This window comes from Myxine glutinosa, chromosome 10 (genome assembly GCF_964187855.1).
Source record: "Myxine glutinosa chromosome 10, kmMyxGlut1.1, whole genome shotgun sequence".
NCBI classification, from domain to species: Eukaryota; Metazoa; Chordata; class Myxini; order Myxiniformes; family Myxinidae; genus Myxine; species Myxine glutinosa.
The window spans coordinates 91,313,597-91,341,096 of NC_136270.1; the positions used below are offsets into that span (position 1 = coordinate 91,313,597).

The following is a 27,500-nucleotide window of genomic DNA, read 5'->3' on the forward strand; positions in this document are numbered from 1 at the left end:
GCCCTTTTTGCACCAGATCGTGTCTCCCTGGCACAAGGGCCTCGCGCTGGGCCGCTGACGGAGTTTGACGCGTCACAGACACGCGAAAGCAAAATAATTCGGCGAGACAGACTCCCAGATTTTTGTTCTACCCGCTCCTTTTTCAAAATGTGGCGAAAGTGGAGGTCTGCGGGAAACAGTCACGTGGAATAAAAGACGATTGTTAGAAAGAAGAAGGTAAGTGAATATAGGTGCTTGGGGTCAAAGGTGAAGGAGATTGGGCAAGGCAAATGAAGACCATGGCTTCTGAGTGTTACCTGGAGAAGCACGCAATCTAAAATATGCCTTCGTCCATATAGTAAGGAACAAAACAATCTCACTTCAACTCTCTTACCTTGATATATTTCAATGTTTTACATCATAAGTGAATGTCTGGCAGTGCATGCTGGGAATTCTGAAGATCTGTATATCATCCTATTGATGATTTTTGAAATCTGTCTTCCCACTGTGCATCACTTGGAGTGAAGACAATTTGGAAGCATGTTATTCTGCTCTTCTTCCCCCTTCCTCCTCCATCACCCTTCCTCCATCCTCCCCATCAATTGCCTTCCACTATGAACAATTCCCTCACAGCATCATCCCTCCCCCCCCCCCCCCCCAAACCTCACCTGAGATACTTTTCTAATGAAAGTTGAATTTTTAAAGGAGGTTTTGTGTCCAATTCATGGCCAGAATGATCCTTGGCCCAGATGATGTGATACAAAATGCTGGGCCATCCCACGCGTGTGATTTTAAAGGGAGACCGGAGTGATCGGAAGATAAACGGGACGCACATTTGGCTATATTCACGCAGGGTTTGGGGTTAATGATTTGTATTGCTGTTTTTAGTAGTTGGTTTCCGTCCCTTGGAGATAATGGTGGCCAAGTGGGACACACGTCACAATTGGCATTGACATGCGGCTTTCTGGTCACGTGGTTGCACGCTTTGCTGAGTGGCCAGGGTCAACGTAACCAGGTCTTTGATGGGGTTGCGGCTTATAATTGGGTTAGAGGTTAATGCTCAGTTGATGGCTTCTGATAAAGTTAGGGAGTTTGTTTAGGGTTAGGGCTAGGGCTAGGGTTAGGGTTAGGGCTAGGGTTAGGGTTAGGGATAGGGTTAGGGCTAGGGTTAGGGTTAGGGCTAGGGTTAGGGTTAGGGCTAGGGTTAGGGTTAGGGTTAGGGATAGGGTTAGGGCTAGGGTTAGGGCTAGGGTTAGGGATAGGGTTAGGGCTAGGGTTAGGGTTTGGGCTGGGTTAGGGTTAGGTTCAGACTAGAATTTTGGGACTAGAGACAGTTGCCTAATTTAGAAATATTAAACTCGCGTTATGATTACAAGGAAAGCTTTATGGTGACAGTTTTTGGCGAACATTTCATTTATACTTAGTTTTGTTTTAAGGTTGTCTGTATGTTGTAGTTTTTTTTGGTTTGCACTCATATTGTGGGTTTTTGTTTGTGGGGTTCTTTAGAAGTGAAACATCGTTGAGGGTCGGTTTCATGGGTGCTCATTTGGATTCACCAAATCACGGCCGGCCTACGTTTCCAAAGCAGGAGGTTGAGTGTGACCAGTGCGTGTGATGGTGTGGTGGCTTGAGTGTTATCTACCGCCATCTCTGAGATGTTGGGTTTTCTTTGCGATGTTAAAGGAGGGAGCTGAGGTTTTGTGGTCGAGCAAAGAGACCAATATTGGTTTGTGTACTCTTTCCAAACCAGAAAGCAAAGTTCAAACACAACTATATAGACCCATGGATTGCTGATCTGATGAGGTGCCAAGAACACTGTTAATGGAAAGCATGTTGCTATTCTTCCTTTTATTATACCTCCCTATCTTTATTTATATATATATATATATATATATATATATATATATATATATATATATATATATATATACATTTATATTTATATCTATATATATATACATATATATATATACCTATCTTGATATAATTATTTATTTAATTATTTATTATAAATTTAAGCCTGATGTTGGCTTAGTGGTTAGGGTGCCGGCTTGGGATCCTAGGATCCTGGGTTTGAATCCCGATTGATCGCTGAATTAACACCAGGGTGGTTGACTTAGCCTGTCATCCTTCCAAGGTCGGAAAATTGAGCTGGGAATTCTTTGTGTGTCGCAAGAGGTGACCAACAGGGTTGGCGGCAGGAAGGGCATCCGGCCATAAAACATTGCTTCAAAAAGGGGACCACAGTGCCCCTATAAAGGCCAACCCCTGCTCTGCGGGGGGAAATGGCCTCTAAAGGTGGTGATTTATTCTTTTTTCAGTTTGTGATCCTAGTACGACTCTCGGCAAAATTTTGGCGCAAAGTGTACACCAGCTGGAATTCACATCTCCATTTGATGTCTTTGCCATGATCGTTTTATAATAATTCTAATAAAATGTATTTATCATTCTTTTAAGAATTGCAATAATATTTCATGTTAATCACAAGAAACTTTCGTATTAATTTACCTTTTTGTGATGTAATGATCTTCACTCTTTTGGAAAATCATTTTGTGATTTAATGCCAGCTCCACACTCCAGAATTTAGTGCAATTATGAGATACGGTGGAAGACACTCGCCCGATCAGTTTTTGAAGGACGAGCATCTTCGGGTCGGGAGAGTGGGTGGCCAAATATCTCGGACGGGTGTTGTCTTTTTGGGTCCGATGAGGCCACCCTCCAGTTGTCTTCAAAACCTCCCGTCCCCACCCCCAATCTCCTCCTGCTCCTCCCCACCTCTCAACTCCTTATCCTTTTCCTGGGCTGCCCGTAAGCCGAGCGGTCCCATTACGAGGTGCGGGGTGAGGAGATTAGGCCGGAAGATTGTGTGAGGCGTTTTGCCGCCGGGCAGCCATTGTAAGAGCAGAAGCCGGCGCCATGGCGATTGTGATCATAAGGGAGTGGGAGGGTGAGGTTGAGGGTCATCCGAGAAGGGAGGAGAATAGGGTTTATGGAGGAGGTGACGTCTCCTTACTATTTGGCCTGTCATTCCTCTGCTGCGGTCGTTAAAGTGAAATATATTATCTTTCTTCGTCAAACTTTTTAATTGTACCCATATCGTTCTTTTTCTGTGTCTGGATCTGGGACAATCGGACTTGACGATTGGGAAGGTATCTTGTCCTAACAATCGGACACAACAATCGAGATAGCAGGGGTGCTGTAGGACTGTAACTTCGACCATCCTAAACTAGACTGTGACCATTTCAACTTCCTTTTTTATTTCCTCTGATCACTTCCTGTCTGTCTACGTCATACACCAGTTCATCGAAACAATGAACACATCATGATACCTGTCCCCATCAAAAGAACTGGTGTCACAGGTAATCCACCTTAGTATAAGGATTGCGCTTTCATTCAAACTCGCACAGTTTTATTATGTGTGCCCACACCTCTGAGGCAGGTGGGTGACTGCCCATGTGAATGGCTACGTGGTTGGTCTAGTGAAGAGGAATGCCGATGGTTCTATTTGTCTTTGCGATGGATTTCGTCTGAGTTACCGCCCGGCGAAGCAACGGCGGCAGGCCGTAAATCTCGCGCTGGGTACATCGAAGGCATCACACACGGACCTTTCACGCCTTTGGATTCTTCCAGCCTTTTTTTTGTGACCATTTGCGTTAATTAGAGATTGAACCGAGAGGTCGTTGTCAGTTGGCCGAGCTTGTCTTCTCTACAGACTGAGCCTTCAAAACCCAGTCAAAGTCCAATTCAATTAACTGAGTGATAATGAGGTTTAAGGGGGGTAGAGGTGAAGTGGGGCGGGGGATGCAGAGGGGTGGTGGTGGGGATGCAGAGGTGAGGGCCTGCATTATTATGGGGCAAGGGCATTTCGAACACATTCAGGTTTACATTCATTGCTTGATAAATCCATGTCAAGGTTCATGGCAGAGCTGTAATAAATAATTTGTCAAAGGGAGGGGATCATGAGGATTTGATGACGTTCCGGTGAATTCATGGCCTACTCAATAATTTGACTTCTGCAATGTGTCTTTTCCTTTTACATTGAGCTTTATCGGAATTCTCGGAAAGGGACGTGTGCCATTTTCACAAGCAGGTCAGTTGAGTATTTAAAAAATATATTTCAAAAAGCGATTCGTCTCCACATTTCATTTCTGTTGTAATTTGCTCAAAGTTGACAGAAGGTCTTCAGTGCCAATATTTTGCTCTTGCTCCATTTTGTTTCTGAGTTGAAGAGGAAGATTTAGCGAATGAAGGTCGACGTATGTCCTGTGAACATCGGCCTGTATAACGATTGACCCCAACATTCATTCGAACCTGCGATAAGAGCAATGATATGGTAAGATATGCCACCAGTCAGTCATGTGACAATTATACATATCTCTGTGGTTACAAACGGACAGTGAAAAAGAAGAAAAAAGGAGATTGGTCAGCCAGAATTACCGGCAAACTCGAGGACAGCACATGTCAAAGTGCAACTGATTGGCTTCCATTGACTCCGATGGGTATATATTGCAGAAATGACAGACATTTTATATTTTATGGAAGACCGCAGTAACATATGCCTTGTGAGATTGTGAACGATTGATCCAGGGGGCACACGAAATGATGACGCATTTATGAGCCCCGTTGGACTTAGTCCGAAACGGGGTTTATGGATTGGGTCTCAACCGTACGTCTGTCCGTCCATCCGTGCTTCTGCAACCATATCTCGGAGATGTATAGACCGATTTTGTTCATACTTGGCAGAAAAACAATACATGATGGTATACATAGGCACATCATTTTGTTTTCGCGTTGCGATCAAAGATGGCCGACTAGCGGCCATTTTAGTTGTGAAAAAAAACTGATGTTGAACACGTTTTCAACCATTTCTTGTACATGCATTTACTGATTTTGTTCAAACTAGGCCCACAGATAATGAATGATGGCTTACATATGCACGTCATTTATTTTCAAGATCAGATCCATTATGGCCGACTGGTGGCCATTTTGTTACTTAAATGTGTTCCCGACCATTTCTCGGACATGCATGGTCCGATTTTGTTCAAACTTGGCACAAGCTCAGTACATGACGGCATACACGTGCTCCTCACCTTATTTTGCAATCTGATCAAAGATGGCTGTCTGGCAGACTGGCAATTGAGGCCAGTCTACCAGTCAGCCATCTTTGATCCTACATGCATTTACACATCCTCAACCATTTCTCCTACGTGCATTTACCGCTCTTGTTCAAACTTGGCACACGAATAAAGAACGATGGCTTACATATGCACGCCATTTCTTTTCCAGATCAGATCCAATATGGCCGACTGGTGGCCATTTTGTTACTAAAATATGTCTCCATCCATTTCTTGACATACATGGACTGATTGTGTTCCAACTTGGCACAAAGATAATACATGAGAGTATACATATGCAGAACATTTTGTTTTGTAATCCATCCAAAGATGGCCAATTGGCAGCCTTTAACTCCATACAGCAAAATTACTGAAACCACGGGGGCTATGACATTTTATGTCTTTTTCTTCTTGTTTCACCTGCAGGTTTGTAATATGACCCGACTGCAAAGCCGCAATGAGCCGGCAAAGCCAAAGGCTCTATTGAACTTTTTCGCAATTGTTTATGCATACTTCCGCATCCGCAAGATGGCGGCCTCCATGGAGCGGTTTGGTGCGTCAAAGCTTCGAAATTCTCAAAGGATCCAGCAAAATCTGGCTTATTTTAATTACAAATTAGAGGTGCATAAGATTGTGAATCAAAAAAAGATGGGTGAAACAAACTCCTATTTAACTTTTTCGCAATTGTTTATGCATACTTTCGCATCCGCAAGATGGCGGCCTCCATGGAGCGATTTGGTACGTCAAAGCTTCGAAATTCTCAAAGGATCCAGCAAAATCTGGCTTATTTTAATTACAAATTAGAGGTGCATAAGATTGTGAATCAAAAAAAGACGGGTGAAACAAACTCCTATTGAACTTTTTTGCAATAATTGTTTATGCATACTTCCGCATCCGCAAGATGGCGGCCTCCATGGAGTGGTTTGGTGCGTCAAAGCTTCGAAATTCTCAAAGGATCCAGCAAAATCTGGCTTATTTTAATTACAAATTAGAGGTGCATAAGATTGTGAATCAAAAAAAGATGGGTGAAACAAACTCCTATTGAACTTTTTCGCAATTGTTTATGCATACTTTCGCATCCGCAAGATGGCGGCCTCCATGGAGCGATTTGGTACGTCAAAGCTTCGAAATTCTCAAAGGATCCAGCAAAATCTGGCTTATTTTAATTACAAATTAGAGGTGCATAAGATTGTGAATCAAAAAAAGACGGGTGAAACAAACTCCTATTGAACTTTTTTGCAATAATTGTTTATGCATACTTCCGCATCCGCAAGATGGCGGCCTCCATGGAGCGATTTGGTGCGTCAAAGCTTCGAAATTCATTCACAACACCGGCTTCGCCGGCTATAAGCTGTAATTGGTAGCAGCAAATTCCCACATCAAATAGCAATATAATCTTGTGGAGAAACAGTGCTGACCAACTTTGGTGAAAAAGAAACAAACAAATTATGGTTTGGTGGTCTCTACAGTTTATGATCTGGTTGCTTCCCACCCCCGGCCACTTCCCCCTTGTCAATCCACTTAACAGTCCCTTCAATGAATATGTGACCATGCATGGTCTTGTAAACCACACTCGACGATGGAAAGTTAATAGATGAAATTCATTGGAGCAATAGTTTGTCACATTGAACATATTCAAGACAAACAAATCTCCAAAAATATTGTTCATGTTTGATGAATGCATTGTTGCTTTGTTTGAATGAAATATTTTCATTCACAATTATGAACATGTCGTGAATTTGTGGGAAAACTGTACGAACAAATGCTTGCACCTTGATGGTCCTTCTGTCCAATCAAGCAAATTCTGAGCTTTTCTTGCCCTCTTGTTATCCTAGGAACCCCAGTGAACCGCATCCCGATAATGGCGAAGCAAGTCCTGGATCTGTTCACTCTCTACAAGCTGGTGACTGACAAAGGGGGTCTGGTAGAAGTCATCAATAAAAAGATATGGCGGGAAATCACAAAAGGCCTCAACCTTCCGACCTCTATCACGAGTGCCGCCTTCACCCTACGGACTCAGTAAGCCTGAGATTCTCTTCTTCTTTCCTCATTTCCTCACCATACCACTATAGTGACGCACCATTTTAATAATGACTCATAATTAAGCTGATATCTGCACCCTTGGTTAAGCTTTATCTTAACATCAACCTGAAAAGGAAACTTGATGTTAGGCTCAGCTAACTAATCATTTCTCTTACTTCCTTATTATTTATTTATTAACTTCCTGTTCAAAATCACAAAGTCATCTGTTTTCCCACAGGCAGCTTCTCATTTCTTAATCATTTCCACCTCCACTCTGACCACCTGCATTCTAGGTACATGAAGTATCTGTACCCATACGAGTGTGAGAGGAAAGGGCTAAGCTCCCCCGCTGAGCTGCAGGCCGCCATTGATAGCAATCGACGAGAGGGTAGGCGGCCGAGCTTTGCCTCTCCACTCTTCGGTTACCCTCCACCACCTGGACCGTCACCCACGGCCGGCCTCAGCACCACCCGACTGCATTTGCCTGGTCTTGGAAATACGCCAAGCAATGGGACCCACTTGTCCCCGGGGCCACCCCCTCTCAAAAAAGGTACGAGAGTGCTGCGGAAAGTTGGGGGTTTATGGTCATCACTTAATGTTTAGTCGGTCACATTCAGTGCAGTTTTTGTCAGAATTGTACATTCACGCATCGTGCTGATTAAACGTATTAACCTAAAACTAAGTGTTGCCAATTCTGGTTACAGCGAACAAATCGGTATGTGATGAAAGTATAACGAATGGTGTTTTTGATTCGTTCACTTTTCTCTTTCTTTCAACCTTCTCTATCCTGTAACCCCAGAAGAGGACTGCCCTCTTTCCTCACCTCGTCTAAACCACGCACTATCTCTTAGTAACCAGCATCCAGCAACCATGACGCAGGCCCAGGCCCAGGCACAAGCCCAGGTGCTGGGGCAGCTTCGTGAGAAGCTGGAGGCTGGGGAACCACCAGAAAAGAAAATGGCTGCTGCGGCAGCTTCAGTTGCTATGGCAATGGCCGCAGAGGAGCAACAGCGGTTGATGCAGCAACTACTGCAGCAGAACCTTTTAGCCGTGGCTTCCCAGTTACCCATGAGTATCAAGATCAACAGCCGAGGTTGGCTCCTTGTCATCGCACCGTATTCATCATGTACATATCGTAGTTAAGTGACTTCCGGCATGTTGCACTAAATAGTTTCTTGAGTGAAGAATTCAGATACAACTTGTGCTAAAGCAACAGATGTCCTCCTTTCAATGGGATATGTCTGCACAACAGGGGAGACATGCGCTCAACGCTTAGCTGTGAGGTTGTGGGAGTCGTTATTGATAAGGCATGCGGTGTGCTTCGAGTACATCTGGGTGAAGTCCAAATGAGCAGCAAATAAAGCCAAAAAACTACAACAACAATTGCAGGACCCCTTAGAAGCATGGATTGTGCAATAAGAGTTGATGTTGGGAGGACTTCCTAAACTGGGACTTTGTTTAAAAAAACTTAAGATTGGATATGCTGTGCTGTAATTATGAGACGAGCATAGTGTAGGAGGCCTAAAATGTATTGGATGGAACGCTCCCAATCCCATCAGAAAGCTATTTCACAGAGTCGAGTGTGTTTGGTACTTGGATGGTTGACGTCTGCGGGAGTTGTTGGTTGATGGACTGCAAGATAGCTCAGTTGGTAGCGTTCTCGCCTGTGAGTCTGACTGGTCATATATTTGCTCCACTGAGGAGTCAAATGTTACTTTAGAACTGATATCCAAGGTACACTGCCGGTGAGGGAGAGGGCATTGCATCTCGGAGTAAGGACATAAGGCCAGTTCACCTGTCTGCATTTAGATCAGTGGTTCCAAAACTTTTTGGTCCACGACCCAAAATTTGAAACCACATTCATCTGGCGACCCAAATGGAGTTATGGGGAGGGGGTTGGGGGGGGTGGGGGTGGGGGGTGGGGGGGTTCAAGTACAGGTCGTGACCCTGGGTTTGGGACCCTGAGTTGTCTGACCTGAGTTGTCTGACCGACGCAACCCTGATTTACATGGTGGATGCTAAATATCCGATAGTATCACTTGAAAAGAGTGTGTGGCAGAAGGGACTGAAGGGACTGATGTGTGGCAGACTGGCAGAAGAAGTGTGTGGCAGACTTGAAAAGAGTGCCACTGTGTGCCAGATCCCTGGCTAAATTCTTTGCCAAGAGATTAAATAGGATATGCAAGTTAATTATAAAAAGGGATATCGATCTTAAGCTAGATTAAGTAAATGGTTATAAATGTCTTAGACTCAGAGCATATAGAAGATAAGTGAATTTATGGATGGGTGTGGAAAAAGCACAGCCATGATGGGCCAAATGGCCTAGTCCTGTGTCAAAGTTGCCTTGTGTATTTACTTGTCTATAAACATTGCAAAGTCTTTCAAACATTGCAAATCGTAGCCATGGTGGCGCAATAGAGGTCACTTAGATAAGGTACGTTTTATTTCGATCTTGAAAGAACTGATTACGGTGTTTTTATTTATTTATTTATTGCTGATGAACCAAAGATGAACTTTCATTGCTCCAGTCATCTCATTTCCAGTAGTCTTTTAGCGTAGTGGTACACTGGTACAGTCACGTGAAAAAGTAAGTACACCCCATGTAATGTTTTGACTTTTTCAACATATTTCAACATACAGCTATTTGATCTTCATTTCAACAATATTGATAGATAAAGGTGATATAATAAAACAAATATCATGAAACATTTACATTTTGTAGTCCGTTGTATAATTTAAATAAACATAAATGCAAATTTCGCATGTGCAAAAAGTAAGTACACCCTTGGCTCTAATAGGTGGTATTGCCCCCTTTGGCAGAAACAACCTCAAGTAGGCGTTTCTTATAACTGTCTACCAGTCTCTGACATCGACTGGGAGAAATTTTTGCCCACTCCTCCATGCAGAATTCTTTCAGCTGTGCGATGTTTGAGGGGTTTCTTGCATGCACAGCTCGTTTAAAATCCCCCCACAACATCTCGATGGGATTTAGGTCCGGGCTTTGACTTGGCCATTCCAGAACCCTCCATTTCTCTCTTTTCAGCCATTCCTTGGTGGATTTAATGGTATGTTTAGGGTCATTGTCATGTTGCAAGGTCCACCTTCGGTTGAGCTTCAACTTTCCGACAGATGGCCTCACATTATCCTCAAGCACCCTCTGGTACAATGAAGAATTCATCGTGGATTCTATGATGGTGAGCTGCCCAGGCCCTGATGCAGCAAAGCTGCCCCAAACCATAATATTTCCACCACCATGCTTTACAGTTGGTATCAGGTTCTTGTGGTCAAATGCTGTCTTTGGGTTTCGCCAAACATGTCTTCTGGTACTGTGGCCAAATAGCTCTACCTTTGAATCATCTGTCCATAGCACATTGTTCCAGAAGTTCTGGTCTTTGCCGATGTCTTCGTTGGCAAACTTTAGTCTTGCCCTGATGTTCTTTCTGGACAGCAAAGGTTTTCTCCTGGCACACCTTCCATGTAGATCAAATTTGTGCAGCCTCTTTATAATGGTAGACTCGTGCACTTTGACATCAACAGTGGCAAGAGCTACCTGTAGGTCCCGTGATGACTTTCTGGGGTTCTTAGAGACTTCTTTCAGCATCTTGCGGTCTGCTCTCGGGCTGAACTTGCTGGGGAGGCCTGGCCTGAACAAGTTGGCAGTTGTTTGGAATCTTCTCCACTTGTAGATGATCTTCCGGACAGTCGAATGATTGATTTCAAATTGTTTGGAGATCTTTTTAAATCCATTCCCAGACTCGTAGGCATCTATAATCTTCTTTCTGAAGGCCTCAGAGAGCTCTTTTGATCTAGGCATGGTGACGCCACACACTTCAAAAACAAAGAGCAAACCAAACGAAATGTCTGAGGTTTAAATAAGACAGGTTCCTCCAAGATCCTCTCCAACGATGTTCTAATCATTTGCACCTGAGCTGGTGCACCTGATTCTAATTTTAGGTATTTGAAGTAGTGATAAATGTAGGGGTGTACTTACTTTTTCCACTTGCGAAATTTGCATTTATGTTTATTTAAATTATACAATGGACTTCAAAATGTAAATATTTCATGATATTTGTTACATTATATCACCTTTACCTATCAATATTGTTGAAATGAAGATCAAATAGCTGTATGTTGAAATATGTTGAAAAAGTCATAACTGTACATGGGGTGTACTTACTTTTTCACGTGACTGTATATGTTCACATGTGGTGAAGCCACAGGTGTGGTCGCGTACCTGTGGCTTCACTATATGTGAACATATGCCACTGATCATACATATGTAGTTCAGCGCAATGACTGCTCTGTCATATGGAGGTTCTTTGGCATTGTGGGATCATGTGACAGCTGTGATGTATGGCATAGTGTGACTGCTGGCAGGATAGCCTCAAGGTATGCAAACTCGCCTTTGAGCTGTCTAGACTTTGTTTGAATCCAGACCCAGCCATATACTGTCACCTTGGTGATTCGCAGACAGAGCGATACATCAATGTGTGTGCCGTCCCTTGGATGGACGTTAAACTGGAAGTCTCGTCTGCCAGCATGGGTTGGTGGACGTTAAAGATGCCATGGTGTCCTTCGCAAAGAGTAGGCGAGTATCACTGGCACCATGGCCAAATTCCAATGGCAGGCCTGGCCAGGCCACTTCGTGAAAGACTTGGGCCAAGCTTTCCCCGGCCGACCCCACAAGGTGGGACAATAGTGGCCGTTAAAGAGCAACAACAAATATATATATATATACACACACGCAGTCGTGGCCAAAAAATATTGGCACACTTGCACTTTTTTCAAATAACTCACCATTTTCTCTAAAAATAAGTTGAAATTGACAAAAGTATTTTGTCTCCACAATTCTTTATTTCACTGTTAATATTACAGAACCTTTGTTTTTGATTTAGAACTAAATATATCCTTTTGAATCAGAAAATAAAAACAAATGGCATTGATAAAAGTATTGACACCCTGGAATATTTGGTAGCATAGACTTTCGACAAAATAACTGCAGTCAAGCGCTCCCTATAGCCATGAATGAGCTTCCTCCACCTCTCTGCTGGCAGTTTGTCCCACTCTTCTTGTGCAAACTGCTCCAGTTCTCCCAGATTTGAAGGGTGCCTTCTCCCAACTGTTGTTTTCAGATCTCACCACAGGTGTTCAATGGGATTTAGATCTGGACTCATTGCTGGCCACTTCAAAACAGTCCAGCATTTTGGCTTGAACCATTCCTGGGTGCTTTTTGAAGTGTGTTGGGGTCATTTTCCTGCTGCAGGACCCATGACCTTTGACGGAGACCCAGCTTTCTGACAATGGGTTGAACATTGCGCTCCAAAATGCTTTGGTAATCTCCTGATTTCATGATGCCATGCACACATTCAAGGCACCCAGTGCCAGAGGCAGCACAGCAACCCCAAAACATCACTAAACCTCCTCCATGTTTGACTCTAGAGGGAAGGCGTTCTTTTCTTCGAATGCTTAATTTTGTTTTCTGTAAACATAGAGATGATGTGCTTTATCAAAAAGCTCTAATTTGGTTTCATCTGTCCACAGGACATTCTCCCAGAAGGATTTTGGCTTGATCAGGAGTGTTTTGGTAATCTCCAGTTGGGCTTTCTCAGCAGTGAGGTCCTACCGGGTCTCCTACCATAGAACGCCCTTTCATTGAGTTGGTGACGGATAGTGCGAGTTGAAACTGTCGTACCTTGTGTCTGAAGGTCAGCTTGAATCTGTTTGGCAGTTGATCGAGGTGCTTTCTCCACCATTTGAACAATCTTCGATCAAGTTTTCTCTTGAGGACATGTCCAGAGAGATTGGCTACAGTCCATGGGCCTGAAACTTCCAGATAACATTGCGTACGGTGGACACAGGAACATCAAGGTCTCTGGAGATGGACTTGTAGCCTTGAGATTGTGCATGCTTGGCTACAATCTTGTGTCTGATCTCCTCAGACAATTCTCTGGTTTTCTTTCTTTTTCTCCATGCTCTTTGCGGTACACACAGTGACACAAAACAGCAGAATGGCTCCTTTTCTCCATTCAAACTGGTTCAATGAGTCATTTTTATATTGCAGGCACCTACATCTCACCACACGTGAGGGTCAATTCCAAAGTTAAGGAGAATCACCTGCTTGAAATCTAATTATTTCTAACAACTTCTAAAAGGTGCCAATAATATTGCACAGGCCATTTTAGGATTTCTGTGTGGAATAAGCTAAGATTTTGTAATATTTTCAGCTTTTTTTGTTTTGTTCCACTGCAAACCCAAGAAATACATATATGGATACCAAAATATTTTTTAGTTTCCACAATTTTCTGGAAGAAATGGTGCATTATTTGAAAAAAGTGCAAGGGTGCCAATATTTTTGGCCACAACTTTTTTGCCAATTTTTTTTAAATTAATTTTTATTTTAATTAAATGAAAAATGAAATTCATTTAGATTTTAAATTTTTACATTTGGCCAATATTTTTGTTTATATGTATACGTGAGTGTTTGTTTGTTCCTTATAATTTCCAAACCCCCGAGCCAATTTCCCCCAAATTTTCTGTGCAGGATTATTTTCAAAGACGGAAGGTCAACGTCACAATAAGAATATCATTTCTTCATCAAACTGTTGTAAAACAGCAAAAGCATGAGATAACGGTTTGGGAGATCGAGGTTCCTGGTGTCCCTTTACACCGCTGGTGATGTGATAATTCCATCCTTTTCACTGTGCTGATACACTTATAACTTGGCTTATTTATGGCTTCATCAAGCAGAGACGTAATTGTATGACAGACGTGCAAATTGTTCTTTCTGACGTGGCATAACATTTGTACAATGCCAACAGTAAAAGCATCTTGGGCACAGCAATGTGATAAACCCATCATCACAATTTCTTTCATATTCATCTCATAAGCCCTGGCTTATTCCAACTGTCAGCCACAGCACTGCTGCTCATGGAATGATTAATATGGCAAATTACCAAGGTATTAGGATCTGCTGGGAAAACAGGACAGTTCAATTGGTCGCATGCTCCCTCACAGACCACCTGACTCTGGGTTCAATTCCCAGCACACTCCACCATGTTCAACCTTAACCGTACTGTTGTCGAGCGGTACCAAAAAGAGGAATTGCTGCGTTATGGGACATGCCATGGTTCGGAAATGTCATCTGGTGTCCCATTCTCTTTAACGGAAGATTAGCTGCGCTGACCAAGCAGCTTTGTGGCAAAGAATAAGCCTGTGGTTTGCTATTGTCTTTGCATGAGTTGTGGTCATGGTAGGAATTTGGAATTGGGAGAGCGTATAACGGCACGCAACATCCTTTTCTTCTCCAAAGGCATTGCGGGATCTTTATTGTCTCGAAGGAAGTTGTGCTTAGCTGATAGGACGGTCACCTTAATGTCACCTCACAAGGACTGCCACATATTTGTGCATGCCATGTTTTGTTTTAATTCATGACACTTATTCAGATCACCTTTACAAAGGTGATCTGAAGCAGTGCTGAGCACATATTTGATATCTCTTCCTGCCTGAGAAATACCAGGATGGTAGTTTATAGCTGGGTCGAGATTCAAACTCAGGCTAGACAGCTTAGAGGGAAGTGCACATATCTCTAAGATGCATAAACCTTATATTGTATGTATCCTGCCAGCAGCAGTAATGTATGTATGCAAGTGTGTGTGTGTATGTATATACAGTGCATTCAGAAAGTATTCAGACCCCTTCACTTTTTTCACATTTTGTTATGTTGCAGCCTTATGCTGAAATCGTTTAAATTAATTTTTTCCCTCATCAATCTACACTCAATACCCCATAATGACAAAGAGAAAACAGGATTTTAGAAAGTTTTGCAAATTTATTAAAAAGAAAAAACTGAAATATCACATTGACATAAGTATTCAGACCCTTAACTCAGTACTTAGTTGAAGCACCTTTGGCAGTGAGTGAATGAATACTTATGTCAATGTGATATTTCAGTTTTTTCTTTTTAATAAATTTGCAAAACTTTCTAGAATCCTGTTTTCTCTTTGTCATTCTAGGGTATTGAGTGTAGATTGATGAGGGAAAAAATGAATTTAAACGATTTCAGCAAAAGGCTGCAACACAACAAAATGTGAAAAAAGTGAAGGGGTCTGAATACTTTCTGAATGCACTGTGTATATATAGAGATATATATATAGAGATATATATATAGAGATATATATATATATATATATATATATATAGATATATATATATATATATATATATATATATATATATATATATACATATATATATATATATATATATATATATACTAGTATAAAGCCCGTCAAAAATGACGGGTTGGAACAGTTTTTGACGGTACAGCCACGTGAGGATGCAAAAGTCTGAAGTCTGGGCCTAGTGTCAGGGGTGCATATATCATCTTTATTTATTTGACATCCTACAGACGTAAATGAACACTCGTTTTACTCTGCACACATTGCACATCATCTGCAGCAAATTTCACCTCCCTGTGCCTTGTATTTATTGTGATTAAAAAAATACTGCTTATGGTCACCGACCTTGAGGTTTAGTTTGCAAGCCACCGTCTACAATTCCAATGTAAGAGGCAAAATTACTTTTCTTTTGTGTCTTCGGAATCCTTGGGGTATTTTGTGTCCTCTGGGTCATTTGGGTCTTCAGCGTCTTTTGGATCTTCTGGTTCATCAGCGTCTTTTAGGTCACTTGAGTCTTTTGGGTCCTCGATCTGGATATTTGGGGTATTTTGGGTCTTTGGGGTCCACTGGGTCGTCAGGGTCTTCGGGGTCTTTTCGGTCTTTTGGATTGTTTGGGTATTTGGTCTTTGAGGGTCTTCGGGGTTTTTTGGATCTTCGGGGTCTTTAAGGGTTTTTGGAATATTTTGGGTCTTGTGGTCTTTTGGGTCTTTGGGGTCTTTTGGGTCTTTTCAATCCTTTCAGTAACCGGGATCTTTTGGGTCTTCGGTGTCTTTTCGGTCTTCAGGGTATTTTTTATATTTTCGGTCTTTGGGGTATTTAAAGGTCTTTGGGCTATTTTGGATATTTTCAGGCTTCAGGGTCTTTTCAATATTTTTGGTCTTTGGGGTATTTAAAGGTCTTTGGGCTATTTTGGGTCTTTGGGGTATTTTGGGTCTTCATGGTCTATTAGGTCTTTAACAGTCTTCAGGGTATTTTGGGTCTTTAGGGTCTTTAAGGGTCTTGGGGCCTTTTGGATATTCGGGGTCTTTATGGGTATTTGGGGGCATTTTGGGTTTCAGGGTCTTCTCGGTCTTTTAAGTCCTCTGGGTCATTGGGGTCTTCAGGGTCGTTAAGGGTCTTTGGGGTATTTTGAGTCTTCAGAGTCCTTGGGCATCTTCTGTGTCCTTGGGGTCTTTTGGGTCTTCAGGGTTTTTGGGTCTTCTGTGTCTTTTGGGTCTTCGGTGTCTTTTGGGTCTTTGGGATCTTTTGGGTCTTCGTGGTGTATTGAGTCTTCAGGGTCTTTTCATTATTTTGGGCCTTTGGGGTATTTTGGGTCTTCAGGGTATTTTGGGTCTTCTGCATCCTGAGGGGTCTTCTTCTTTTCTTTTTTTTGTATACTGAATCGAGGCTCGTGAAAGAGCTAACATTTATTTCACAAACAAATCAACCAAACAAACAAAATATATAAAAAGAGGGAGCGGAAGACAAGATGGGGAGAGAAGGGGAAGCACACAAACACAACATTTGAGAGCAGGGAGATGTGTGGGAGGGAGAGGGCTTGGGGGAGGAGGCGTGGGAATGGGGGGGGGGGGGGTGGGAGAAGTATAAAACACAAGGACACCAAGGACTTCCAGGACAGAAGTTGGTATTTCAAAAAAGTGGAATTGGGGTGAAATTAGCGGGGGTAGAAAAGATCAAGGTTTTGGATGGGGGAAGATAAGAGATGGTGGTGAACAGCTGTTTTAAAGACCTGGAGGGTGGAGTGGGATTGAAGAGAGTGAGGGAGTTTGTTCCAGAGGTGGGAGAAAAGAGGAATGAAGGAGTGAAGGTGAGCAGAGAGTCTTGATCTTGGCAGTTTAACCATAAGAGGGTTGCAGGCAGATCTTGTGCGACCTGTAGGAATATTTGGGGGACAGAGCCCAGAGAGAGCTGGGGGGGGCAAGGCTAGAGAGGAGTCGGTAGAAGACGGAAAGACCACCAACCTGCCTGCGGTGAGTGAGTGAAAGGCCCTTGGAGTTAGCTTCATCGCGGGAGATTCCAATGATTCTGAACGCTTTGGTTTCAACAGCGTGAAGACGAGCTAGGTGTGAGGCAGGAGCACCAGCCCAGAGGGGAGAGCAGTATTCCATTGAGCTGCGGATGAAAGCCTTGTATGTGGTGAGGAGCTCAGGTGTGCCAAGGAAGGACTTCGCACGACGGAGGATGCCCAGTCGGCGACTGGCTTTGTCGGCCAGATTTGAAATGTGGTTTTCCCAGGAAAGATCATGGCAGATAGTGAGACCCAAAAGCTTGAGTGACAGAACTTCTTGGAGAGGATTATTCAGAAAGTGGATGGGAGGGTTGTCCAGTCGGTCTTTTCGGAGAGACATCGTAAGAGTGTGAGATTTGTCAGGATTGAAAGACATGTTCCACTTGTTTGCCCAGTCTGTGATTTTGTCCAGGTCTGCAGAGAGTGAGAAGGCTGCAGACCGCCGATCTGAAGGATGAGGAATGGAGCGACAGAGAGTAGAGTCATCAGCAAAGAGATAGAGAGGATTTTCAAGAGAGTCAGAGAGACTTTTGTGTCCTCTGGGTCCTCAGGGTTGTTTGGGTCTTTTGGATTCTCAGGGTCTTTTGAATCCTCGGAGTCTTTTGGGTCTTCAGGGTTTTCGGGGTCCATTGGGTCTTCAGCGTCTTTTTAGTCTTTTGGGTCTTTGGGGTATTTTGGGTCTTCATGGTCTTTTGGGTCTTTAACAGTTTTCAGGGTCTTTTAGATATTTGGGGTCTTTGGGGTATTTTGGATCTTCAGAGTCATTGGGGTCTTTTGGGTCCTCTTTGTCATTTGGGTCCTCGGGGTTGTTCGGGTCTTTTTTGGTTGTTCGGGAGATCCTTCCTGATTTTCTTGGGGACAAACTTCCCTCGTTTCGTTCTGACTTAATATGTGATGAGATGCAAACAGACAATAATTGAGGCACGTACAACACATATTGGCTACATAGAGCAGCTTGTTTCTGTGCAGAAACTACCTTCAGCGCACGTGCTGCACACGTGCTCATTCTGCACAACACAAGCTACATGCGAATATACAACCATGCACTTGTTGTAGCACCCATTTGATCGTAATATGGGGAAGATGCCTCTGCTGGGAAAGGTAGGGCAAGGTACCCCCACTTTTATAACTTCCTCGGTCCCTGTTGTATGCTCAGTGAGTTGAATGTCCTCACCTGGAGGGAGATTTCTCCTTCATCGCCCTGCTGATTGCGAAGAGAAAAGTGACCTCACAAGATGGTATTGCCGCACCGAGTGCTCCGGCATCGAGAGTGCTCAGTTGAGCTGTGTTTGTCTGATGTCAAAAATTCAAGTCCAGTGGTGTGTGTTTGTGTGATGTTGGTTGTTATCTTCACATGTAGGTGTCAGAAGGTGGAACGGAGACCAACCAGGTCTCAAAGTATCCACCTCTGCCAGACTCCGTTACTGTAATGGGTACCTGGAAGGAAATGCCACAGCAGTTATTGCTGCATGCATCCTGACCAACAGGAAATGTCTGACACACATTAACCTGTCTGAGTGTCTGTGGTGCACAAAACAGTTCTGAGGTTAGCCAGGAACAATTTATATTGAAAAAAGGTTCTTCTGTCTGAACAATTGCATCGGCTCCACCTATTACGCATGAGCATAGCAGACCTACAGTCCCTTACTTCCCAGAAGGATAATTATACAACAGCCAATACCGGGAAGAGAATTTGATTCTCGATTTTATAGACCAGACCATTCAGGAGAAGGAACATCCATGGGCACTTGTTTCGGCTTGTTCGCCCTCGCCTTTTGAGAACTAACTTCCTCGGTCTCTTCAAACTCATTCTTCCCTCCAAATATCCAAGACAGCTGTTCACACCATCTCAGATTATCTCTCATTCAAAACCATGATCTTTTCTACCCCAGTTCACCACCAGGCCTTTTTTTTTTTTTTTTTTGTACAGACAAAAGGTGCAAAATAAAAACTTTAAATCAGCTTGGGACAGACACTGTGACCCCATGGCCAAGCACACAGTCCAACATGATTGTCCCATGTGCTTCCACATGCAACTCAGCACCAAGGCTGAAGTATATGGTCAATCAAACACACACATCCTAATCCAGAAGGGTCAGAATGCATGGTCATACAATTGGACCACTACTCAATAGGAGCAGGTCCCCATTACAGCTCAGAGCCGGAAGCGACACCCCAGAGTGAACTGGTCAAACCCTATGAGACATTAAGTCAAGGTCAGACCCTATTACTATCGTGGGGACCAGGAAGCTAGTGCCACACCAGCGATTTCTGCATGCATCTTGACCACACCAGCGATTGCTGCATGTGTAAAAACTGGATCACGCAGGTACACTCCAACTCTTTGCAAAGTTTGATCTGGAGCCTTATTTATTATCATGCAAATGCTAGCTGCACTAGGAACTGACGTCATTGCCAAACAAATGGTAAGGACTCATCAGTGGGCTGTATGGCAATGCCGGGAATTCGCACCGTTTTGTGTGATCCTGCAACTGCTCCCTGCAGTGGTCATTCGTTGATGATGACGGGCGATCCCTTTTGTATTTTCACATTATTCAGCCAACATTGTTGAGGTGCGTTTGTCAGGAGCTTCAGTGACAAAGACAGCTCAACTTGCTGATGTTTCATAAGCAACGGTGTCTAATGTGATGTCGGCATGGAACTCCGAGGGAAAGACATCATCAGCAAAGGGCAACAGTGGGTGGAAGCACATACTCCAGGATCACGATATTCCTGCGTTAATTTGAGGTGCAAGGCAAAGCAGGCGAGCAACTGCAGATATATTAACTGTAAATTTCAACCTGGGCATGAGCAGCCAGTTTCATCAAAAATGGTCCACCGAGAACTCCACAGAGCGGGATACCATAGTCGGGTTGCAGTGCACGAACCGCTCATCTCACCTGGAAATGCATGATTGTGAATCCATCGGTGTAAAGAACACAGGTAATGGACTACCGAACAATGGAGAAATGTGATATGGTCAGATGAATCCTCCTTCACCACGTTCTCGACAAACAGACGAGTGCACGTGTGGTGCCAACCTAAAGAACTCCACAACCCTGAGTGCTTGGTTCCTACAGTGAAGGGTTCTGGTGGTTCTGTAATGTTGGGAGATGCATTTTTCTGGCATGGTTTAGGTGGAGTTATTCCCTTCGACGGCAAGGTCAATGCCAATCGCCTATTTAATGGTACTGAGTGATCATCTTCACCCCATGTTGCAGCATTTGTTTCCTGCCAGGAGGGTTGTCTTCCAGGATGGCAATGTCCCTATCCAGAGAGCACATGTGGGCACCCATTGGGTTGATGAGCATGACACTGACGATATCCATATGTCATGGCCTTCTCAGTCACCAGATCTGAACCCAATCGAGCATTTATGGGATATTCTGGAACAACGCTTGCGTTTTCCACCTTCATTAAACAGGTGTGGGTTAATGGACTCTCGTGGAACAATGTTGTCGCATCCCTCCTGCAGAATTCCAGACGCTAAGTGGACTCTATACCACAGCGCATACAGTACTGGCCACACATGATGACCCAACACCCTATTAAGTGACTTCAAATTGATGCTTCCATTTCTTGTCCACTACCTGTTTGCTTGCATGCACATTTGAAAATCACAGAGAAAAACTAGAACGCCACTCAGTAGAGCGCATACTCCCACCGTGGGTTTAGTTGGAATAATACGTTTTGTTTAACATCCCCTCTCCCCAAAACAATAAATGAAAAAGAAAGTCGGCCCTAACTGTCAGAGAATTTATTTTGATATATCTCGGAATTAGAGGAGAAAAACATCATTTATGAATAAGAATAAAAGCTTTAATGCAGTAAAACAGAAAAAATCTTTCCCAAAAAATTCCCCCAAAAAATTCCTGGATTGGAATAATATCCTGAGCTTTGCCAAAAACTAATCAATTCTTCCTTATCCCAAGGGCAATCATCCCACCAACTTTCATCCAAATCCGTTCAGAACTTTTCCAGATATCTTGTTCACAAACACACGAACACACAAACATACGAACACACACACACACACGGACGGACACGATCGAATGCGTTACTCCCTGGCAGGAGTAATAAACCTGAAAATCGTAGAGCCAGAACCAGAATTATTTATTTGGTCTGGGAAGCCCATGAGAGGTTTCTTCTTCTTCAGCATCTCACAACCCTGGATGAATATGCGATCTTTCAAAAGAAAGTTCGAATTTTGCCAAATAAGTTTTATTCGTTTGTTAATATACCTCAGCCATTGACAAATCTGGAATTATAATTTTATTTGAGGTTCATATTAACCCGGGAGATTGTGTCAAACGATGCCTGCAAGTCTGTACATGTGATAAATAATTAATCATCCACATTCGAAGACTCTTCTTCTTCACGCAATAACAACTTCTGCTTCCAGACCGTACATCCAATCATCTTCAAATTTTGCAAACTTGTTACTCTTCATGACTTCTACTACAGTATGAAGTTTCACGTCGATCAATGAAGTGGTTCAAGAGATATAAATGTTTTTATTATTTGCGTTTAATTAACGATGTCTGCCAAACCACGTGACCTATCGCAAATTCCAAAAGGACATTTTAGTAGACCGATATGCTGAACAGATCTGTGAAGTTTCCCCTCGATTGAATCACAAATGGGGGAGGAGCTAGGTTTAAAAGGTTTGTGCTTAAAAACGTCATAACTCTGAAACCATGTGATGCATGACGTCATGCTCGCTGACTTTTTTGTTGGTCATGTGTATGCGATTCTGCCTGCAAAGTTTGGCCTCGATCTGTTCAGGCGTTTTGGAGAAAATTGGATTTTAGTGTTTTTCACTCAAAACAATATGGCGGCCGAACCACGTGACCTGTGACGTCATAATTACCATTAAAATATTCTGCAGACGGAGTCCCTCCAATGGTGAAAATTTGCTCTCAATCGGTCCAATTATTGCAGAGAAAATGGTTTTTAAAGGAAAACAGAAAAAAAAATTCCCAAAATAATTCCCCAAAAAAAATTCCTGGATCCGGAATAATATCCTGAGCTTCACCAAAAACTAATCAATTCTTCCTTATCCCAAGGGCAATCATCCCACCAAATTTCATCCAAATCCGTTCAGAACTTTTCCAGATATCTTGTTCACAAACACACACACAAACACACGAGCGAATGCATTACTCCCTGGCGGGAGTAACAAACACACGACCACACACACACACACACACACACACACACACACACACACACACACACACACACACACACACACACACACACACACACACACAGACACACACACACACACACACACACACACACACACACAGACATACACACACACACACACACGGATGGACGGACACGAGCGAATGCATTACTCCCTGGTGGGAGTAAAAATAAACAGGGCTGGCTGAACCTCCACCAAATTTTACATATGTGTTGGTTGTGCCCAGGATCAACTCATAGGCACAAGGACTCCTCCCTCACCCTCCTGTGTAGCTTTTATTGGTTGCTTTATGCAGCTTTCTTTGGCTGGAAGGGCATGGGGGTTAATTATGAAAATCCTTACCACCTGGGCTAATTGATTAGGTGAGAGCTAATTGATTATTCCTTCCAATTACAGGTGAGAAACGTGATTCAGTTTTTATATTCTGGAACAACGTATGGTTGAATTTTGCATTTGTTTCATCACTTTCTCGAAGTGTGGCTGTGCCGCTGATGCACTGATGCAGTGCCCCTGTTACCATTAAGCTGGTATTCATTTTGCCGACCTTGGAAGGATGGCAGCTTTAAGACATAAGTAAATATCTATAAAGAACTGCCTCAACTTGAGAACTGCCTCAACTCCATTTGGGTTTGATTGAACTGAACTCCATTTGGATGTTGAACACTCGGCAATGGCCTGGCAAATATTACAGGAGGCAAAAAGGCAAATGAATGATGTTGCAGTGGTATGGCTGGATTTGGAGAATGCATATGAGTAAGTGTCGCATGTCTTGATCAGATATGCCATGGATTTTTTTGGGGTGCCATGAAGATTTACGGATTTTCTGATGGCATACTATGATCAGTTTGGGATGTAGTTTGCGACACAGTCCTACATAACACAGTGGCAGAAGTTGGAAGTGGGGATCCTGATGCGGTGCCAACTCCTCAATTTTTTATGCTGGTCATGGAGTTGCTGTTACGTGTGGTGAGTGGACATGGGAAAGAAGTGGAGCTAGCCTCTGGTCAGAGCTTGCCACGATGTTCACATTCATGGATGACCTGGCAGTGGCCCAACAGTCCGCTGATGCAGCAGTGGAGGTACCGGAGCAATTGGAAAGGTTGATGTGGTGGGCAAGGATTGGCTCTAAAGCAAGAAAGTCGGGGAGTGTGGTGGTGAGACGAGTAGTAGACTACAGTCACAGGTTTGAGCTGGGAGAGGATGTAGTTCCATCATAGGTGGAGGCCCCACAAAGAGCTTGGGAAGATGGTATATGGTGGAGTTGAATGATGTGGGAAGGGTGGAAGAGGTAAGGAACATGCTTCTGAGATGTTTGAGGAGCATTGATGGATGTTGTTTGCCAGGAAAGTTGAAGGTATGGTGTTTGAAGTTTGGATTGAAGCCACGAGCATTGTGGCCATTGATGGTTTATGGTATTGCGAGTGGGCATGTAGAGAGGATGGAGGTTTTGGTGAGCGAGTTTGTGGGGAGGTGGTTGACGATGCTGTTTATTTATGCTGCTGGTAAACTGAGTTTGATGCGACTGTGTCATTCATTGTGTGCTTTGCTTCTTTCCACAGAAGAATGGCAGGACATGGCCCTGAATCTGTCCACCAATGGAACCAGCAGTATCAACATGTCTGTGGAGATCAATGGTGTTCTCTACTCAGGTACCCATGCTGTTTTATTTCAGTGTACTTTTTGATATGCAAACTAAGGTTCCTGGAAGAGCTAAACAACAGTGAGTGAAGTGGTTTCATAATGACAGTGGACCATTGGGATGAACATTGGATAAACAGAGGGCAGGGATGATAGGAAATAGGTGGACATAAGAGGAAGAGACAAACATGGTAAGTTAAAGTATAAATGATCACAGGTAGGTGCAGGGGTGAACGTGGGATACCGTTGAGCAACTCTATGGACGAGTGGATTAATAATGGATGAAATCAACAGGACATTGTCATTTGTTCAGGAGACATTAAGTCAAGGTCAGACCCTATTACTATCGTGGGGACCAGGAAGCAAGTGCCAAACCAGCGATTTCTGCATGCATCTTGATCACACCAGCGATTGCTGCATGTGTAAAAACTGGATCACGCAGGTACACTGCGTGATTACTATCGTGGGTACCAGGAAGCAAGTGCCACACCAGCGATTTGGGAAGATTTCAATATACAGTATATTGAAGCGCGGCGTTACGCGCGCTGCTTGTGAGCAAGGAGGAAGCGGACAAGCGGTAACATATAAACGTCTTTATTGTAAGACTACACTGTAACACTCTCCTCCGGGCTGGTCGCCCGGTGTATATCATGAGGCCACGCCTACCCCTCGGGCGTGGCCACCGCCCACTTGGTGCGTGGAATGATGTCACCACGCCAGTGGGCTTTTGTGTCCGCCACACGCGCCCCCCCAGAATTCCCGCGCACCTGGAGGGCCAGTTTGCGGGGCAGACGAATGACCCGGCCGAAGCGCCCCCTGGCGATCGGCGGCGTCCGGGGTGCAGGGATACCAGGTGGGATGCCCCTGGCTGCCCCTGGGATGGGTGCAGGACCGGGGGGCGCCGTGGCGGCGGGGCTGGGCGGTGCCGGGGGTCCGCCCGCAGGAGGGCGGCCCCGACGTGGGGGTCGGGCCACTGGCGGTGGATGGTCCACATCGAGGTGGGCCGGCTTGAGGCGGTCTACCGAAACGCGGTCAGGAGTACCGCCGATGTCCAGGGTGAAGTGCTTCGCCCCGGTCTCCAGCACGCGGAAAGGCCCGTCGTACGGGGGCCGCAGTGGTGTCCGATGGGCATCGTGGCGGACGAAGACGTACTCCGCCGTGCGAAGCTCCGGGGCGACGTGCGTCGGTGGGTGCCCGTGGCATGCCGTTGGCACCGGGGCGAACCTCTGGGCGGTCTCTTGCAGAGCGGAGCGCTGCTGTGCCGCGGACCATGGTGCCGTGGAGTCGGGGAGGAACTCGCCCGGCACCCGCAGCGGTTGCCCGAAGACCAACTCCGCCGCGGATGCGCGCAGGTCCTCCTTGGGCGCCGTCCGGAGGCCCAGCAGGACCCAGGGGAGCCTGTCGACCCAGCCGCCGTCGCGGAGGGTGGCCCGGAGCGCGGCCTTCAATGAGCGGTGAAATCGCTCACACAGGCCGTTAGCCTGGGGGTGGTAGGCCGTGGTTCGGTGCAGCCGGACCCCGAGCCCCTGCGCAACCGCCCCCCAGAGCTCCGAGGTGAACTGGGGGCCGCGGTCGGATGAGATGTCTGAGGGGGCGCCGAACCGGGCGACCCAGGTGGCGATGAAAGCCTGCGCGACATCGGCCGCCGTTGTCGACGCCAAGGGCACGGCCTCCGGCCACCGGGTGGTGCGGTCCACCATGGTGAGGACGTAGGTGAAACCCCGCGAGGGGGGCAGAGGTCCCACCAGGTCCACGTGGACGTGGTCAAACCGGCGTTCCGGCACCGTGAACGGGGCCAACGGGGCCTGGGTGTGCCGGTGCACCTTGGCGCGCTGGCACGCGAGGCACGTCCTGGCCCAGCCGCGGACGGCCTTCCGGAGGCCATGCCAGACGAACTTGTCGGCGATCAGCCTTTGGGAGGCCCTCGCGCCCGGGTGGGACAGGCCGTGGATGGCGTCAAACACCTGGCGCTGCCAGCCCGCGGGCACAATGGGGCGAGGACGCCCGAGGGAGACGTCGCACAAGAGGGCCGCGCCCGCGCCGTCGAACGGCACCTCGGTGACGCGGAGGCCCGTGACGGCGGTCTGCAAGGCCTGGACGTCGGGGTCAGCGGCCTGGTCCGCTGCCATCCGGGCATAGTCGATGCCGAGGTGGACTGCGTGGGCGACGGCCCGGGAAAGGCAATCCGCCACCGGGTTGTCCTTCCCCGCGACGTGCTGGATGTCCGTCGTGTACTCGGACACGGCCGAGAGGTGACGCTGCTGCCGGGCCGACCACGGCTCGGTGACCTTGCCCATCGCGAAGATCAGCGGCTTGTGGTCGACGAAGGCAGTGAACGCCCGGCCCTCGAGCAGATGGCGGAAGTGCCTGACCGCCAAGTGAAGTCCGAGCAACTCGCGGTCGAAGGTACTGTAACGGCGTTCGGGCGGGCGAAGCTGCCGGCTAAAGAACGCCAGCGGTTGCCAAGCTCCACGCACCCATTGCTCGTGCACCGCGCCCACCGCGTAGTCCGAGGCATCGGTGGTGAGGGCGATCGGTGCATCGGGCGCCGGGTGCGCGAGCATGGTGGCGTTAGCCAAGGCGAGCTTCGAGCCCGTGAACGCCGTGTCCATCTGCTCGGTCCAGGTAACGTCGCCTTTGCCCGGCTTACCTCGGAGAGCTTCGTGCAGGGGGCGCAGGAGCTGGGCGATACGGGGCAGGAACCGATGGTAAAAGTTCACCATGCCCAGGAACTCCTGCAGCCCTCTGATCGTGCGGGGGCGCGGAAACCCCTTCACCGCCTCCACCTTGGCCGGCAGGGGGACGGCGCCGTGCCTGGTGACACGGTGCCCCAGAAAATCGATTGTGGCGGCGCCGAACCGGCACTTTGCGGGGTTCACAATCAGGCCATGCTGGCCCAGGCGTTCGAAGAGCGTGCGGAGGTGGCGTAGGTGCTCTTCGCGGGACGCGCTGGCGACGAGGATATCGTCCAGGTAGACGTAGACAAAATCCAAGTCGCGCAGGACGCTGTCCATCAGTCGCTGGAACGCCTGAGCCGCATTCTTCAGACCGAAGGGCATGCGCAGGAACTCGAAGAGTCCGAATGGCGTGATGACCGCCGTCTTCGGGACGTCCTCCGGCCTGACGGGGACCTGATGGTAGCCGCGTATGAGGTCCACCTTCGAGAAGAAGGACCTGCCCGCCAAACGGGCGGAAAAGTCCTGAATGTGGGGGACGGGGTAGCGGTCGGGAGTCGTGGCGTCATTGAGACGGCGATAGTCCCCGCACGGTCGCCATCCCCCGCCGGGCTTCGGCACGATGTGCAGCGGCGACGCCCAAGCGCTCTCTGAGCGCCGAACGATGCCGAGTCG

At 45.9% G+C, this 27,500-nt stretch overlaps 1 protein-coding gene across 3 annotated transcripts in view; it reads left to right on the forward strand.

Annotated features, from left to right (window-relative positions):
• Positions 1-27,500, forward strand: part of ARID3A (AT-rich interaction domain 3A) — a 206,376-nt gene that overhangs the window by 172,288 nt on the left and 6,588 nt on the right. The window contains exons 4-7 of one of the 3 annotated variants that reach the window (XM_078785887.1): positions 6,929-7,112; positions 7,409-7,665; positions 7,915-8,208; positions 24,072-24,161. In XM_078785887.1, the coding sequence (XP_078642013.1) occupies positions 6,929-7,112; positions 7,409-7,665; positions 7,915-8,208; positions 24,072-24,161 (825 nt within the window). The remainder of the gene's footprint in view (positions 1-6,928; positions 7,113-7,408; positions 7,666-7,914; positions 8,209-24,071; positions 24,162-27,500) is intronic. The other 2 variants (XM_078785888.1, XM_078785889.1) reach the window with 2 other exon arrangements.